Raw genomic sequence first — 19,104 nt, 5'->3', positions numbered from 1 at the left:
CATTCCTCCAGCTAAAGTGTAGCCCAACAGGCCCAGAGTAGCTGGAATCTCTGGACCATCACTGCCACAATGAGAAGAAACAGCCTTATCTGTTGATGTGCCTTATAGATTATGTTCATTTTCTAAGTGGGATATAAGGTGGAAAAGTTGGGTGCAATGAATATAACCTTATGCTCTTCCTTCCCTGCCTTCACAAAATGTTCTGGAAATCCCAGTCTATGACCAGTAAACTTCCCTATACCTTCAAATTTGTCCTTGAAAAGTCTCTGAATTAAAACTGGCATCCCTGAAGACATTGCTTCTTTGCAGCCCTGAAGGTACTACAAAATTATCCAGCCTGAGAAGTAAACAAAGATTGTAGCAAAAATGTGCACCCCAATCCCAGCTGAGTATGGTTCTTAGTTTTTCCTCAAGGGCATTCTTGCTGTTTTGAATCAATCTCAGTTTCAGATTCAAACAACATTTCTTTATATCCCATTAGTAGAAACTAATCTGCAGCTAGGCATGGTGAGGCAAGCCTGTAATACCAGCTGCAATCTCAAGTTCAAGGCCAGCCTGGGAAACTCAATGAGACCCTGTTCCAAAATAAAAAATAAAAAGGGGGGCTGGGGATATGACTCAGTTGGTGGAGTGTTTGCCTCACAAGCACGAGGCCCTGGGTTCAATCCCCAGTACCGCAAAATAAATAAATAAATAAATAAATAAATAAATAAATAAATAGAAAAGGCTGGGGATGTAGTTCAGTGGTAGAGGGTCCCTGAATTCAATCCCTAGTACCACAAAAACAAATACAAAAGCCAAAAGCAACAAAACAAAAACCTCCACCAGATCTGTAATCACCTCTAAAAGCTACAGATGTACCTCCAACAGAGAAGTACAAAGTACCCTAGTAGATACCCCAGTTATCATCATGATCCCCACACTATGGATTCATTTTCCATCCCTATCCACACTAGCCTTCACTGTTACCTCTATTATGGCAGTTAACATGCACCCTCTGATATTACATACTTAGTAAACACTTCAATGCCTATTACTAGATAGATATATTCAAGTTAGACAAACTAGAGTGTAATCTCCCTGAGAGCAGAAATTATATTTTAACTAAGTGCTGTAGTGTAGGTTTGTGCTCCCTGTGAACCCCCCGCACCCCACAGCTTACACAACTGAAATGTGTGAACTGTATCCAGTTCTTATTCCTTGGTAAAGTCATTTCTCTGGGATTGTTCATCTCCAATGGGGGGATAAAAAATACAGTGGTTGGGAGACGAGACTCCTTTTTTTACATGAAAGATATAAAAAGTGATCACCCAAAATATGATGTCAGGGACCAAGAAGTTCTCATTCTGAGAACATTCTGACCTTTACAATAAGCAGCAGCGCCCCTCCCCCCTCCCGGCTGATAATTCTGACAGTATGGCGCCTATGGCGTCCACGGCTTCTCTTCCGGGACTTCACCTTCCCACCGGCGCGAACTTCACCTTCCCGCCAGCGCGAACTTGCACCCTATCAGGAGCCCAATAGAAGAACACAGCCAACCAGCCTGCACCTCGTCATACCCCTCATTCCTTCAGCATAAATACCCGTGAGAACAATCAAAATTTGCAGCTTGATCAGAATTCCTGTCTTGCTGTCACTCCCTGCGTCTCTTGTCCCTTCATTCCTTCTTTCTTAGGTTTGCCGTCCTGCGTTGATGTCCCGCGGGCCGGGACAATATGAGGGGCATCACCTGCAATAACGTCCCAACAAGGAATCTAGGTCTGGGCCATTTTTGGAAGCATGTACACAAGGACAAAGCAGAAAACTGGTGACAATGAAGACCATTTGGACACTCAGTAGTATAGTCTCTGTGGCTCAGGGGATGAACCCTGACAGCATTTGTTGGAGAATGGAAATTATTTTGACCATCATTTAGATTAAGAGTGGAAGGAAGTGGGGGAAAGTGGGAGGAAGGGTTCTATTTTAATATGCACAGCAATTTAAATATTTCATTCCCAGGATTAGCTTGATAGTGCTCAAAAGTATCCACGTGGGTTCTGGACTTTGTAAAAAATGTCCTCTGGTCCTTGAATTACCAGTTGAATAACTCTTGCTATTCAAATATGGATAACTACAACTCTTCTTTAATATAAACAAATAATGGAATACAAGATAAATAATTTATAATTTCTGACTTTTAGGTCAGTTATCTGATGTTAGCAAAAGGACATAGATTTGCAGTCAAAGGACCAGCATCCAAGCATGAGCTCTGTAACTATCTAGCTATGTGACCCTGACAAACCTTCACCTCTCACAGTCTATTTCTTTGTTGTCAAATATGAAAAAATCCCTCATAGGAGAAATTTCCTGAGGTTTAAATATTATATGTTAAAGGTCCTCTGTAAACTGTAAAGCACTGCACAAACATCAGTCATCAACTTTATTGGAAACTCCGGAGCCTAAGGCCTGACAGAGCTGGTACTTAATATTTTTATTTTTATTTATTTATTTATTTAAATATTTTTCAGTTGTATACAGACACACTACCTTTATTTTTGTGGGTGCTGAGGATCGAACCCACAATGTGAGGCAAGTGCTTTACCACTGAGTTACAACCCCAGTCCCAATATTTTTAGTGTATTAGTTCCCCTTCCTCTGTGGTTTCACTTTCATGATTTCAATTGCCCAGAGTCAACTATGGTCAGAAAATATTAAATGAAAAATTTCAGTAATAAATAATTTATAAGTTCTAAATAACTTCCATCATAGTATATAATTATAATTGTTCTATTTTATTATTATTTATTGTTGTTAATAATAACAACTATTATTATTACTGTGCCTAATTTTAGGTACATAGAGGAAAAAGCAGTATATACAGAATTCAGTATAATCTGCAGTTTCATACTTCCATGGAATGTTTTGGAATATGTCCCCTGCAGATTAAGAGGGAATTATAAGTAAGTAAAGATCTGTAGCAAGAATGGAATAAAGTGCACTGATGATTTGGATGATCTCAAGTAAGAATAATCTCTGTCTTCTTTAGCCTCTGCTACCATTTGCCCCTTGGTTCACTAGTTTCCAACCATATTGTCCTTTTTTTAGTTTCTTCAATATGTCAAACTCACTCCTGTCTGAATCATTGCCGTGATATTCTCTACCTGGAACACTCTTCCCCAGTTCTTCGAATGGCTATACCTTTCTCATCAATCAAGTTTTACCTCAATTGTTTTATCTTAGGAGGCTTTCCATGAACACCCTAAATACCGATCCTCCCTCATCATTTATCCAATATATTTTCTTGTTTTATCTTGACCTTAGCACTACTTTTTGTTATACTTTTCTGCATTACAATAATAAAAAAATTCTATCAGAGCTTTTCTCCAATTGTCTTGTTCATCACTGTATTCCAATGCCCCAAACATATCATTATTCATAATAAATTCTCAATAAGTATTTAAATAAATGAGGTTAAAATCACATAAGGTGATTATGTTACAAGTTTCATTCATTCAACAAATATTTTGTATGTACCTAGGAGGGTCCAGGTTCTATTTCAAGGTGCTGGGAATTCAGTTGTTAACAACATAGACAAAAATCCCTGTTTTCTGGGAACTTGTCTTCTAATGGGGAGATAAACAATAAACAAGATAAAAAGTAAAACACATACTGTGTCTGATAAATGTTGAGGGGGAAAAAAAGGAGGAAAGGATGACATGGAGTATGTGTGGAGGAGTAAGAGAAGGAAGAGACAGAACCATGAGGAAATATGGGAGAAGTGCATTCCAGGTCACTGTAACTGGGACAGGAATTAAGGCTTTGAGGACTGAGTAACACAATAACTAAGGTCAGAGAAATTAAGGGAAGTCAGACTGCGTAAGGCTTGTTGGTTAAAGTAAGGACTTCGGCTTTTACTAAGAATGAGATGGAAAGCCACTGGAGGAGTTGAGTATGAGAAAATCATGATCGGACTTGTTATATGAGAGTCCTTGAGGCTGCTATGCTGTGAATACGTTAAGGGGAAGGCAAGGGAATAGCAAGGATACTACTATAATAAATAACATAAGTACAAGAAGGTGGCTCTGAAAGACTCGGGGAGAAGCAGGTCTGAAGTTGGAAGATAAAATCTGGGGTTTGACGGTTACTGTTGGAAAAGCCTACTAAGACATACAGGTTGAGTTTAAGGGAAGGTCTGATCTAGGGGTTGGCAGTAGGAACTCAACAAAAGGTACTCGAAACATAATGATGAAATCTGACTCTACTACTTACTAGTAATAAACTCTTCAGGATCAGGACCTTAGTTTCCCTAACAAGACGAATTAAGAAGTGTCAACTGCTGACAGTGGGCAAGGTGAGGACCTTGAGCCAAGAATGCACTAACCCATCTCAGGGAAGGACCTTGCTGTGGAAACAGCAACCGGTTTTCGAAACCACTGTACATACCCAAGCTCCCAAAGGCAGCAAAAGGAAACCTACGCCAGGTTGCGCACCTCTCCGCGCTCTGCAGCGTCCAAACCTCGCGAGATTTGTTGGCCGGGCCCAATCCACGCCCACCCATATCTCGCGATACCAAGGTGCAGGAGCCGCTCTGGACCCGCTAGCGCTTGTAGGAAAGATGGAGTATCCGATGTTGGGTACCGTGGAGACTGCGGATAGCGGAGGGGCCGGACCATGCACGAACTCGGAGGAGCGGGAGGGCCGGGAACCGGAGGGGGTGCGATTCGACCACGAGAGGGCGCGCCGCCTGTGGGAAGCAGTGTCCGGTACCCAGCCGGTGGGGAGGGAGGAAGGTGAGTCCCAGGTCTCACGGACTGGAAGCCCCTCACCCCTGCTCTGCTCGCGGGGAGCGGGACCTCGGACCTGTTCTGGGGCTCTAATCGCACCCCCTGGCGCCCGGCCCGCCTTCTTGCGTTTAGCGCCGGGCCATTCCAGGACTCACGTCCCCAGCAGGACCCCAATGCACTAAGACTCCAGGACCCCGCACTTTCAGGCCCCTACTCTCCCCTCCCTTCTTTCTCATCTATTAGAGCGCACCTTTCCCTAAACTCGAGAACTGTCCTCTCAGAGATCCACAGAACCTTCCTTGTCAAATTCGTGGCCGGCCCAAGTACCATTTCTTACCTTTTCTCCCTGACTCCCCATCGTCCCAGTCGCCGGCATTCCCCACTTGTAATGTCTCTTGCCTTCTTTCTTCTCTCAAGCCCTACATTTCTGAGACATGTAAAAGGGTTTCTCCTTAACCCCCCTGTGCCTGAGCCCAAGTTTACCCCTCTTTCTAGGTGTGTGGCTTCTGTTGCTGGGACCTTATTGTTAGATGTGGGATAGGAGTCTGAGAAACTGACCTGGGTGTTCTCTTTAGCTCCAGCTTCTTTGTAGCTCACACTGGGTAGGAAGTTGTGTACCCAAGGGCACCTGGGGGCGAGGGGTGTCACTTCTAAGGGTGAAGCTTCCCAGCTCGCTCTGTGTTTGACCCGAGACTGGGTAAGATGAGAGATGGAAAAAGGAGGATGGAAAGAGCTGGCCTGACCTGGTTGTATGACTCCCTGCACAGTTCTAAAGAGGAACTGTGTCTGGGCTTCTGTGCTAATCCTGTCAGGTATCTGCAGGGAAATCATATTTCTCTAATGATTGGTTTGCTTACTAAGCAGACTAATCTTGGAAAGTCTAATATGTTTGTGAACTGAAAAATCCAATTTTATCGTTAAAATTGAATTTTAACCATATCTAAGGAAGATATTTTAAAATTTTAGTCTATACTTCTCCAATCTAACAATAAGTCTAGCCTGAGTCCTAAATTAATATGTATGGTATTTCTGAGGCTCTCTCTTATACTTTTAAATATGTTTGTAACAAAGTTGCCTCCTCCTCCCAGTTTTCCTTTCATTAATTTGACCGACGTTCACTGTTCTCCAAGACTGAGCATCAACGTTGCAGAGATGAGGAAGATACCGACCTTGCCCCCAGAGAGTCTAATCCAGGGAACAGGATAATGTAAGGATTGGAAATGCAGACTGGGCACAGTGGCACATGCTTGTAATCCTAGCAACTCAGGAGCCTGAAGCAAGAGGATACCAAGTTCAAGGCCAGCCTGGGCAATTTAACAAGACCTTTTCTCAAAATAAAAAGATCTGGGGATATAGCTCAGTGATAGAATGCCCTTGGGTTCAATCCCCAGTACCTCAAGAAGAAGAATTGAGGGGGAAAGGAAGTGACTAGGGAAGGAGATAGGAAAGGTATTCCTTGAAGTAAAGAACACAACAGCTATGCACTGAAAAGTGAACTTTCTGCTTATATGTGTATAAATATATGGTCTCCCTATTATGATCCAGTTCATTGCCCTATCTTCCTCACTTGTCCCATATTTATATGAGGTCTAGGTAGATACCTGCAACACTAAGTTCTCCTGGCTTTTATTTTCTTATAGCACCCTCATTAAGTTGTAATTTGTACATCATAAAACCACTGTAAAAGTATACCACTCAGTAATTTTTACTGAAAGTATAGAATTGTATAGCCATAACCACAATCCAATTTTAAAACATATCCATCACCCCAGTTAGTTCCTTTGTGCTTCTTCATATTAAATCCCCACCCCAACCTCCTGACCTAGGAAACCATTGATCTGTTTCTGTCTCTTTAAATTTATCTTTCCTGGACATTTCATATAAACAGAATCATACAATATGTTTTCTTTTGAATTTGACTTCTTTTAGCATGTTTTTGAGGTTCAGTCAAGTACCTTATTTCTTTTTATTGCTAAATAGAATTTCACTGTACAGATATATGTGTACCACATTTCATTTATCCGTTCATCAGTTGTATACACGTGGATCATTTACAGATTGGAGCTTTTATGAATAATGTTGCTGTGAACATTTGTGCTCAAGTGATTTTTGTTGCTGTTGTTGTTCTTTTGCTTGTTTTCATGGTACTGGGGATTGAACTCAGGGGTGTTTTACCCCTGAGCTACATCCCCAGCCCTTTTTATTATTTGAGAGAGAGTCCCACTAAGCTGCCAAGGCTAGCCTCGAACTTGTGATCCTCCTGCCTAAGTCTTCTGAGTAAACTGAGATTACAACAATGTACCACTACACCTGACTGTGCTCAAGTTTTTGTGTTGCCATACATTTCATTTCTCCCTAGGAATGCAATTGCTAAGTCATATGGTTATTGACCTTGGTGTCTTTAATTTTTTTTTTTTTTTTTTTTTTTGGGGGGTGCTGAGGATCGAACCCAGGGCCTTGTGCTTACAAGGCAAGCACTCTACCAACTGAGCTATCTCCCCAGCCCCGTCTTTAATTTTTTGAGGAACTGTCAAATCATTTTCCAAAATGGGCTGGGGTTGTGGCTCAGTGGTAGAGCACTTGCCTGGCATGTGTGAGGCACTGGGTTTAATCCTTGGCACCACATAAAAATAAATAAATAAAATAAAGGCATGTTGTCCATCTATAACTAAAAATAATATTTTTTAAAAAATCATTTTCCAAAATGGTTTCACCCTTTTACACTTATTCCATAAATGAGGACTTCCATTTCATTATATGCCCCCAAATATTTGTTATTGTTTGATCTTTACCATTCCAGTGTGTGATGTATTATCTCATTTTCTTTTTCCTTCCTTCCTTCCTTCCTTCCTTCCTTCCTTCCTTCCTTCCTTCCTCTCTTCCTTTCTTCCTTGCTGGGAATTGAACCCAGGGACTTGTGCATGCTAGGCAAGCATTCTATATAATTGTTTTTTTTTTTTTGTCTTATTACTGAATCCTAAGAGTTATTTATATATTCTGAATACAAATCCTAGATCAGGGATATGATTTACATAAATTTCTTTCCTATGACTTTTTTCCCCCCAAACCATGTCTTTTTTTTTTTTTTTTTTTTTTTTTTTTTTTTTTTTTTTTGTACTAGGGATTTACCCAAGGCCTTACACATGCTGGTGGGCATGTACTCTATCACTGAGCTATATCCCCTTTTTATTTTATTTTGAGACAGGATCTTGCTAAGTGCCCAGGCCAGTCTGGAATTTACAATCCTCTTGCCTCAGCTTCCTGAGTAGCCGAAATTACAGGTGTGCACCATCACACCTGGCTTCTGTGTTAATATTTTATGTATAGTATGGAGTAAGAGTCTAAAATTTTTTTGCAATTGTCTTAGCACAATTTGTTGGAAATACTATCCTTTCCCCATTGAATTATCTTGATGATTATGTTGAAAATCAATTGACCATAAATGTAAGGGTTTATTTCTGGGCTCTCAATTCTGTTTGATCTATATACCTATCCTTGAACCAATATCATAATATTTTGGGGGGGATTGAGTACTGGGGATTGAATTTAGGGGCACTCAATCACTGAGCCACATCCCCAGCCCCCTGTTCTGTATTTTATTTAGAGACAGGGTCTCACCGAGTTGCTTAGTGCCTCACTGTTGCTGAGGCTGGCTTTAAACTCAACATCCTCTTGCCTCAGCCTCCCAAGCTACTGAGATTACAGCATGCGCCACTGCACCCAGCTGATATCATACTATCTTGACTACTGTGACTTCACATTAAATTTTAAAATGTGGCAATATAAATCCTCCAACTATGTTCCTTTCCCAAATTGTTTTGCCTATCCTGTTACATTTTTTTCCATTTTAGAAATAAATTTTAGGATCAGCCTGTCCATTTCTTTCTTTTTTCCCCTTCCTTCCTTCCTTCCTTGCTTCTTTCTTCCTTTCTTTTCCTTACAGGCTGGTGATCAAACCCAAGGCCATGCTAAGGAAATGCTTGACCCCTGAGTTCTATATGCCTAATCTACAATTTCTGTTTTTAAAATAAACTGCTTGGATTTTTGTGGCAGTTGCATTAAATTTATAGACCAATTTGCAAGAATTGCTATCAAGACAAAATCGAGTCTCTGATATCTGATTTTTTTTATTAACATATATTAGTTGTTACATATTAATGAGGTTCAATGTGATATTTCAATACATGCATGTAAGCAAGTGACCAAATCCAACCTCCCTTTTTCTACCTTATCCCCCAGTCACCCTTCTTAACCTCTAGTTATCACTATTCTACATTCAGATCAACCTTTTTTAGCTTCCATATATGAGAGAATAGATGCCATATTTATCTTTCTGTGCTTTGGTTATTTCACTTAAGACCTGAGTTCCATCAGTATTGTCACAAATGATAGAATTTCTTTCTTTTAATGGCTGAATAGTATTCCATTGTGTATATGTACCACATTTTCTTTATTCAACATTTAGGTTGTTGCCATTCTTTGCTGTTGTGACTAATACTGCAGTGTACCCAAGAGTGCAGATATCTCTTCTATATATGATTTCATTTCTTTTGGATATATACCTAGGAGGTTCTATTTTAATTTTTTTGAGGTATCTCCATACTGTTTTTCATAATGACTGTACTAATTTACATTCCCACCAGTATTGTACAGGGGTTCCTTTTTCTCCTGTACATCCTCATCAGCACTTATCTTTTGTCTTTTTTTTTTCTCCTTCTCCTCCCCCTCCCTCTTCCCACCTCCCCTTTCCCTCCCCTCCCCTCTCCTCCTCCTCCTAGATTAACCACAGGGCTTTATGCATGCTAAACAAGTGCCCTACCTCTGAGCTATATCCCTAAACCTTTAGTTTATTTTGAGACAGAGTCCAGGTTGTCCAGGCTGATTTTGAATTTAATTGTGCCTCAGTCTCCTGAATAGCTGGAATTACAGACCCTATCTTTGGTCAGGGTTTTTTTCATGAAGGCACATTTATTTAGATCTTGAATTTTTCTTAGTAGTGTTTTATGTAGTAATAAGAAAAGATTAAAATGTACTGTACTGAACTTACAGTGCAATTTCAACAGAAGTGGCAAAAGTAAACATTCTATCTCAAGAGAAAGGGCATTCAGTCTTTCATCACTAAATATGTTAGTTCTAGCTTTTTTTTTTTTTTTTTTTTTAAATATTTTTTTTTAGTTGTAGATGGACCTTTATTTTTATTTATCTGTATGTGGTGCTGAGACTCGAACCCAGTGCCTCACACATGCTAGGGAAGCACTCTGCCACTGGGCCACAGCCTCAGCCCTAGTTCTAGCTTTTTCATAGGTGCCTGTATGAGGTTGACAAATTTTCCTTCTATTTCTGATTTTGAGAGATTTTGTGATAAATGGGCTTAGAGTTTATTTGCTGATTTTTCTGTACCTAGTGAGGTCATCATATGGTTATCCTTAATTCTCTTAGTATGGTGTATGTTTTTTGTTTTGGTACTAGGGATTGAACCCAGGGGTGCTTAACCACTGAGCTCTATCCCAGCCCTTTTTATTTTTTATTTTGAGATAGGGTCTTGCTAAGTTTCGTAGGACCTGAATAAATTGCTGAGACTGACCTTGAACTTATGATCCTCCTTCCTCGGCCTCCCCAGTTGCTTGGATTACAGGTGTGCACCACTACACCTGGCTTTTAATATGGTGAATTATGTTAATCAGTTTTCAAATGTTAAATCAACCTTGCAGTCTCCCACTTAGTCACGGTGTATATTTCTTTTACAGGTTGCTGGATTTGGCTTACTAATGCCTTTTTTTCTTCACAGTGCTAGGGATTGAACCCAGGGACTTGTGCATGCTAGGCAAGCACTGTACTTTTAAACTACACCCCCATCCCCACTGATACCTTTAAATTAAAGACTTTCATTTCTGTGCTCACTGAAGGTGTTAGTCTGTAGTGTTGTCTTTTTGTAATGTCTTTGCCTGGCTTTAGTATCAGGGTAATGAGTTTGGAAGTGTTCCCTCATCTACTTTCTTAAGAGTTTGTGAAACATTTTTAGGAGTGAAGGAAACTTTCCTCTCACCCTTTGAAGGTTTGATACTTGCCTCTGTGAAATAAACTGACAATAGGTTAGCAGAAGAAAGGTATATAGGACTGGGGATATAGCTGAGTTAGTAGAGTGCTTGCCTCACAAGCACAAAGCCCTGGGTTCAATCCCCAGCACTGCACACACACACAAAAAAAAAAGTATACAAATTTATTACCTACATGCACATGGAAGCCATACAAAGTGGTTTTATTATGCAGATAAAGACTCTTACTATCAGTCCTCAGAAGTGTTAAATGGTGTCCACTTTTATTCTGTGAATTAATCTTCCATGTTGAATGAGAATATAAGGAGGAGACTTATGACAATTGCATTCTTTCTGAAGGAACTTTCCTTGGTCAAATAAGGAAACTTTAGAGGTAGAAGCCCCTGCCACCGCCACCCCATGTACTTTGGGAAGAAAGAGGGTCAAGATAAGAGGTAAGGGTGGAATAGGGGACAGAGAAGGTCAGAAAGACTTTGGTTCTGAAACCTTTCAAACTGCCCAAACAGATTAGTGATTTGTATTATTCAACTATTGTATAGAAGTCACCAGTGAAGTAGTGAGGTGGTGCATACCTGTAATCCCAGCAACTCAGGAGATTGAGTCAAGAAGATCACAAATTTGAGGTCAGCCTCAGCCTCTTAGCGAGACCCTGTCTCAAAATAAAAAGGACTGGGAATGTAGCTCAGTGGAATGTAGCCTCTGGGTTTAATCCCCAATACAAAATAAATAAATAAATAAATAAATAAGAAAGAGCTAGTGATGTTGATCAGTGGTAGAGTACTTGCCTAGCATGTGTGAGACCTGGGTTCATTTCCTAGTAATGAAAAAAAAAAAAGAAAGAAAAAGAAGTCACCAGTGAAGCTCCCTAGGCTTTTCTTTACAGGAAGATATTTAATTATTTATTCAATTTATTAAGTTTACAGTTGGCCCTTTGTATGTGCAGGTTTCATATCTGCAGATTCAATCGACTGCTGATGGAAAATATTAAAAAACATCGTGTTTGTATTGAACACACAAACTTTTTTCTTTATTCCCTAAACAATATAGCATAAGAACTGTTTACTTAGCATTTACATTGTATTAGGTATTATAAGTAATATAGAGATGATTTAAAGTGTAGAGGAGGATATGTGTTGGTTCTATGTAGATACTAGGTTTGTTACCTAGACCTAGGCCAGAGACCTGACTCTGGGGGTCCCTATGGACCAAATTTGGCCACCTACTACCTCAAGAGTCTAATTATCAAAGAGAGGAAAGTGCCAAAGTATGAAGGGGGTTTGCTTCAATGTGGACCATATTGAGAAGACGGTGGAAACTGTATTCTCCATATAGTCAGTTGCTTCAGGATTATATAGGGGAAGGACAAAAGCAGTTTGGCCCCTGGGCGCTGTATACTCAGGCGTGGTCTGGTAGATCTGGTTCTGTGGGATCTTGCTGGCGCCAGGGAAGCTAGGGAAATTATTACTCCTTGGGGTTGAGGGAGTTAGTTCCCATTCTAACCTGCAGGAAGCTAGAAAGAGGAAGTAACTTAAAAAGTGAGAACAGGTTAGAGGGACAAAATGGAGTCAATTAAAACAAGGACTGAATCCTCCTTCATGGGGAGCAAAGGGCAATGGTAGAGTTACACTCTGCCATTTTATAAAAGGGACTTGAGCATCTGTAGATTTTGGTATTTGTGGGAGTAGTTCCCAGTTTGGATTTTGGTGGAGAGGGACAAGTTCTGAAACCCAGTCTCCTCTGAATACTGAGGAATGGTTATATTCATTATTTTAAATTTCTTTTTGAGTCATTTGCCTCTATCTAGAAATTTGTCTATTTCTTCCTAAGTTGTCTGATATATTGGAGAAATTGTTTCATAATATTCATTGACAGTCCCTTAAATTTATGCAGAGTTGGTAGTGTGCCCTCTTCCTGATTTTAATAATTTATGTCCTTTTTTTTTCTTTTTTGTTTTTTTTTAGGGGATTGTGGGGGCAGCTAAGGATTGAACCCAGGGCCTTGTACATGCTAGACAAGTGCTCTGCCACTAAGCACCCCCAGCTTTGTGGGGTTTTTAAAAAAATTATTTTCTTTGTAAATTTAGCTAAAGTTTTGCCAGATTTGTTGATCTTTTCTGGTTCCTAAGGTGAAAGGTTTTGCTGATTTGAGACCTTTCTTTTCTGATATGGATGTGTAAAATGATAAATTCCCTTCTTAAGTGCTTTGGTTTTCATTTACAGTTCCTTCACAGTTCCATTGACCCTTGAAATTTCCTAATCACTTAGCAATAAGAACGTCTTTGTTAAAATATTTGTCCTTTTGTCCTTTCTTCCTAAAATAGCTCCAGAGCTATAGAGGTGAAAAATACTCTTTTATGTCTTTCAACTACATCTGAGTTTGTGTTAATAAGTTGATTTTTGGAAAGTCCTTCGATAACCACAGGTTGAAGGACTAATTGCTAGGTGAACCAACTGTGTACTCAGAGGGTTAGAACTCACAGTCCCCTGCCACCCCCCAGGAGAGGAGAAAGGCTGAAAGTTGGCCAATGATATAAATCCATCATGGCTACATAATGAAACCTCCATAAAAAACCAAAAGAACTGAGTTCAAGGACATTCAGGAAGGTGAACAAGAGCACATCCACATGCCAGGAGGCTGGCACACCCAACTCCACAGAAATGGAAACTCCTGTGCTTAAGATTCTTTTAGAATCTTCTCCCAGTGTGTCTTGTCTGCCTGTTTATTTTGTATCTTTTAAAATATCCCTTATAATTAACCAGTAAACAGTAAGTGTGTATTTCCCTGAGTTTTGTGAGCCACTTGAGCAAATTAATTAAATCCAAGAAAGGGATTTGTGGGAATCCGCTTTATAGCCAGTCCAAAGCACAGGTAAAACAACATGGATCTTGTGATAGGTAGGAATCAGAAGCAGGGGGCATTCTGTAGTAGTATTGCGTCTTCAATCTGTGAGATGTTGTTAGTGAAAGCTTGGTCCTTGTCCCTAGTGCTAATCCAGTAATGACATGGTTTTGAGAACAAGGAAAAAGACAGTTTATTGCTTTACTAACAAAGGGGAAGCACAGGGTACTCCTGTCCCATAGGCTGTGATTCTGCCCATAAGAGAGAACAGAGTGCTTTTAAAATTCTTCAAAGGCTGCATTCCAGGTGTGCCCTGGGGTAGGGGTGGGGGTTTCCTAGGGTCCCAGGTGTACCCTGTTGGCAGGTTGAAATTCACTTGTTATTTTGGGAGATAGTCAAGTCCTACATCTTCCTGTGGGTGGATGGGTGTGTGCTCAAGGACAGATAACTGAAGGCAGTCTTGTTCCCTGCCCCCAGGTTAGGGAATGGATATAGCAGCAAGGGCTATATCAAAAGGTGAAGTGAACCACTGTTACACTCTGATACCATCTCTAGTGTCGGAATTGATTTGAAATAGAGGACTCAGCTAGTACATGCTATAGAACAGATTGCTTGTTTTGGGGGAAACTCCCATACATTTCATCACAGAAACCTTCTGTGTTACAGGAGTATAGTCACAGAAACTGCATTTGTGGGTTTTTTTTGTTTTGTTTTTTGTTTTTGTTTTTTACAGAATACTGCTTTAACTGGATCCCATAAATGGTTGCATATTATGCTTTTATTACTGGAGTCCTTAGGCAAAGGCCCTGGTCTGGCGGTCCCAACAGACCAGGCCTGGACACCTGTCATAGTATGCCAATCAAAGAGACTGAGCAGTGGTAAAAGCAAGAGCTTTTAAGCAATGTGGCTGTGCTGGGAAGAACAGACATAGGGATATAGGGACTCTGACAGCAGCTTTGACATTTTATTGATAAGAAGAACAAAGGAAAGCTTTCTGGGCTTACCTGGCTGGGAGATTTGCACAGCTGGCAGAATAAGTCCTCCTAATTAGGCCATGATCTGGTTGATCATTTATCTCAGGGATTCTGCGAAGTTCATCATTACTTGAGGGGTGATTTTGTTCACATCATGACATGCTTGCTTCTGCTTAGGGGGCAGCCTCGGTTTGTTTAGTCATACTTGAGCTTAGGGGACAGTCTCATCTTAGAGTGATCTGTTCAAGGCTCACCTATGCTTGGAGGTAGTTTCAGTCCCTTGTCATAAAGATACTTATCAATTAGACCTTTTGTTCCTGGAATCCAAGGTAACTGCGGAAGAAAGTGACTCAGAGAAAAAAAGTTAAAAAGAGCAAATGGAGACAGAGACTGACAAAATGGAGTTGGGCTGTCCTTCAGTTTCGTTTGTCAGTTCAAATAATTTCTAATTTCCCTTGGAATTTGTTCTTTGATCCATGTTATTCAATTTCCAGATAATTTGAGATTTCCAAGATTTCCTTCTATTGTAGATTTTTAATTAAATTCCATTGTGTTCAAAAACATACTTGGGGGGCTGGGGATATAGTTCAGTTGGTAGAGTGCTTGCCTTGCAAGCACAAGGCCCTGGGTTCAATCCCCAGCACCACAAAAAAAAAAAAAAAAAAAAACTTGGTCCTTTAAATATGGTAAAACCTGACATGTTCTATCCCAGAAAATGTGCCATTCTATAAAACAACATATACTTAAGAGTTGTTGATGAAGTGTTCTATAAATGTCAGTTGGATTAAGTTTGTTGATAGCATCATTATAGACTCTTACTGATTTTCCAACTAGTTGTTCTATTGATAATTAAAATTGAGATATTAAGCTGAGTGTGGTGACACACACCTGTAATCTCAGTAGCTCAGGAGGCTGAGGCAGAAGGATCTTCAATTCAAAGCCAACTTCAGCAATGGTGAGGTACTAAACAACTCAGTGTCTCTGTTCCTAAATAAAATACAAAAGAGGGCTGGAGATGTGACTTAGTGGTTGGGCCTCTGAATTCAATCCGTGGTATGAAAAAAATAAATGAATAAGTTTAAAATGAGGTATTAAGAACTGGGGTTGAAGCTCAGTGGTAGAGCATTTGCCTAGCATGTATGAGGCACTGGGTTTGATTCATAGAACCACATATAAATAAATAAATAACATTTTAAAAGTTTATTCACAACTAAAAAATATTTTTTAAAAAATGAGAGGCTGGGGTCATAGCTCAATGGTTGAGTGCTTGCCTAGCATGTATGAGGCACTGGATTTGACACTCAGCACCACATAAAAATAAATAAATAAAATAAAGGTATTGTGTCCATTTATAACTAAAAAATGGTTTTCAAAAAATGAAGTATTAATCTGTGTGTGGTGGTGCACACCTGTAATCCGAGTAGCTCTGGAGGTTGAGGCAGAAGGATTGAGAGTTCAAAGCCAACAACTCAAAGAAACCCTAAGCCACTTAGCAGGACCCTGTCTCAAAATAAAAACCTAAAAAATAGAGCGGGGGACATGACTCAGTTGTTAAGCAACTGTGGGTTCAACCTCTGGTACAAAAAAAAAAAAAAAAGAGGTATTAAGCCTGGTGAAGTAGCACATACCTGTAGTTCCAGGTACTCAAGAAGCTGAAGCAGAAAATCATAAGTTGAAAAAAGAGCTGGAGATGTGGCTTAGGGATAGAGTACTTGTCTAATGTGCAAGATCCTGGGTTTGTCTCCAGTAACAAAAAAAAAAAAAAAAAAAAAAAAAAGGCTTTTAGATCTCCAACTGTTATTGTTGATTTGTCTATTTTTCTTTAAATTTTGTCAGTTTTTTATTTATGCATTTTGAGGTTCCATTTTCAGGTGCATATACATTTATAAAATTTTTATATTATCTGGATATAGTGACCTTTTAATCATTAGATTGATGGATAATATATAGTTAGCAATATTTTAACTCTTTTAGGGTTACTTTGTACATAGTATATCTTTTTCTATATTTGTGTCTCTTTCTCTCTCTGGGGGAAAGATTTATTTGGGCTCATTGTTGTCAGAGGTTTGGTCCATGGTTGACCAATTACATTGTTCTCGGCCTGAGGTGAGGTAGAATGTCATGGTGCAAGGACCTGGCAGGGGAGAACTGCTCAGCTCTTGGTAGATTGCATATAGTGATAGATGGCATATAGTGAGATCTTGCTACTTTTTTTTTTTTCTTAATTTTTTTAGATGTTGATAGACCTTTATTTTATTCATTTATTTATATGTGGTTCTGAGAATCGAACCCAATGCCTCACACATACTAGGCAAGCCCTCTCCACTGAGCCACATCCCAAGCCCCATCTTGCTTTTTCTTTAATCCAATTTGATAGTCTCTGCCTTTGGAGTGGACTGTTTAGACTATTTACATTTAATTATTGATATGAAAATTAAATTTTCATTTTACTGTTTCCTTTCAGTTCTTTTCCTCCTTCTTTTCTGACATATATGTATATATATGTGTGTGTGTGTATTTTAGTTGTAGGTGGACACATTACCTTTATTTTTATGTGTTGCTGAGGAGCAAACCCAGAGCTTTATGCATGCTATAATTGGTATAAACAAACCTACTGTGCTGCTTGTCATATAAAAGTATAGCACACATAATTATGTAAAGTATTTTAATACTTGATAATAACAACTACTTTATGATTATTTACTATACTTACATTTTATTGTAAGTTCTTATTTTTTTAAACTCACTGTATAATTTAATGGTAGAATGCTTGCCTAGCAACTGATAGTACCCCAGTTCAATCTCCAGAATCCCCCAAAATAAGAAAAACTTACTGTAGTTGGGCACAGTGGCATACCCCTATAAACCCAGCAACTAGGAGGCTAAAACAGGAAGATTGCAAGTTTAGGGCCAGGCTCAGCAACTAAGCAAGACTCTTTTCCAAAATAAAAAGATTTAGGGATGTAGTTGAGTGATAAAGTGCCTCTGGGTTCAATCCCCAGTATCAATAGAGAAAAATAAAAACTTACTATAAAACAGTATGTCATGTTAAACCTGCAGCAGCCTCATAATCGTTTTACCACACTTTTTTTTTTTTTTTTTTTTTTTGCGGTGCTGGGGATGGAACCCAGGGCCTTGTGCTTACAAGGCAAGCACTCTACCGACAGCTATTTCCCCAGCCCCTTTACCACACTTCTTGATTGCATTTAGAGACTACATCAAGTGATTAACCTATACCATCTAGACATGAATAACTATACTTTATGATGTTCATATAACAAGACTGCTTAACAATGTATTTCTCAGAAAGTATCTCTGCCATTCTATGATATATGATTGTATATCTATAGAGCTACACAACTATCACAACTACACTGTCTAATCTCAAGAATCTGTTCATCACCCCAGAAAGAAACCTGTACCCAGAAGCAGTTACCCTGGCAACCTGTCTCCCTTCTATCTCTGTGGATTTGCTTATTCTGGATATTTCAAGTAAATAAAATTGTATAATATGTGGCTATGTTAGCTTTCATCACTATGACAAAAACTTGAGATAACTTAAAAGGAGGAAAGGTTTGTTTTGGCTCATAGTTTCGGTTTCAGAGGGTTCAGTCCACAATTGCTTGACCACGTTTCTTTGGGCCTGTGTCGGGGCAGAACATCATAACCAGGAGTGTGTACAGAAAAGCTATCACCTCATGCCAACCAGGAAGTGAAAGAGAGGACAGTGCCAGAATCCCAATATGCCCTTTAAGGGCACACACCCCAATAATCTACTTCCTCCAACTAGACCCACATCTTAAAGTTTCTTCTACCTCCTAGTTGCATCATCAGCTGGGGACCATGCCTTCAGTACATGAGCTTTAGAGGGACATTTAAGATTCAAACTATAACAGTGGCCTTTGTGTCTTGCCTTCCTACCCTTAGTGTAATGTTTAAATAGTTACATTGGATATGGAGTTCTTGGTTAATAATTTTGTTTTTTCACCACTTTCAATATGTCATTCCGTCACCTTCTGGCCTTCGTTGTTTCAGATAAGTTAAATTATGAATTGAATTATTTCAGTGTATGAGAGTTATTTGTCCTTTGCTGCTTTCAAGATTTTCTTTGTCTCTCAGCAGTTTGTGATGTGTTTAGGTATAGATCTCTTAGTATTTATCCTACTTTGGGTTTCTTGAGATTTTTGGATGTAGGTTGTTTTTTATTAAATATGCATAGTTTACAGACATTTTTAAATTTTATTTTAACCCCCTTTCTTTCTCTTCCCTCCTTCTGGTATTCTTATACATGATGGTTTCCCATAATCTCTGAAGCTTTGTTCATTATTCTTCAGTCTTTTTTCTCTGTGTTCTCATATTTGATATTTCTCTTGATCTATCTTCAAGTTCACTGATTCTTCTGCCACTTTTATCTTCTGTTGAACTCCTCTAATTAATTTTTCATTTAATATATTATACTTTTAAGTTCAGAAT

At 39.3% G+C, this 19,104-nt stretch overlaps 2 protein-coding genes across 7 annotated transcripts in view; one reads left to right on the top strand and one right to left on the bottom strand.

Moving 5' to 3' along the window:
- Window positions 1-4,476, bottom strand: part of Uimc1 (ubiquitin interaction motif containing 1) — a 155,322-nt gene extending 150,846 nt beyond the window's left edge. For 2 of the 6 annotated variants that reach the window (XM_047555246.1, XM_047555247.1), the window contains exon 1: window positions 4,423-4,476. The gene's annotated coding sequence lies outside the window, so the exon portion shown is untranslated. The remainder of the gene's footprint in view (window positions 1-4,422) is intronic. The other 4 variants (XM_047555248.1, XM_047555249.1, XM_047555251.1 and 1 more) reach the window with 2 other exon arrangements.
- Window positions 4,477-4,580: 104 nt separating this feature from the next.
- Window positions 4,581-19,104, top strand: part of Znf346 (zinc finger protein 346) — a 50,798-nt gene continuing 36,274 nt past the window's right edge. The window contains 1 exon segment of the mRNA XM_047555255.1: window positions 4,581-4,769. Within this exon segment, the coding sequence (XP_047411211.1) occupies window positions 4,595-4,769 (175 nt within the window). The 5' untranslated portion in view covers window positions 4,581-4,594.

The sequence above is a fragment of the Sciurus carolinensis genome, chromosome 6, assembly GCF_902686445.1.
Source record: "Sciurus carolinensis chromosome 6, mSciCar1.2, whole genome shotgun sequence".
NCBI lineage: Eukaryota > Metazoa > Chordata > Mammalia > Rodentia > Sciuridae > Sciurus > Sciurus carolinensis.
Note: the sequence above shows the minus strand (reverse complement) of the source record. Positions and strands in the feature narration are given on the sequence as shown.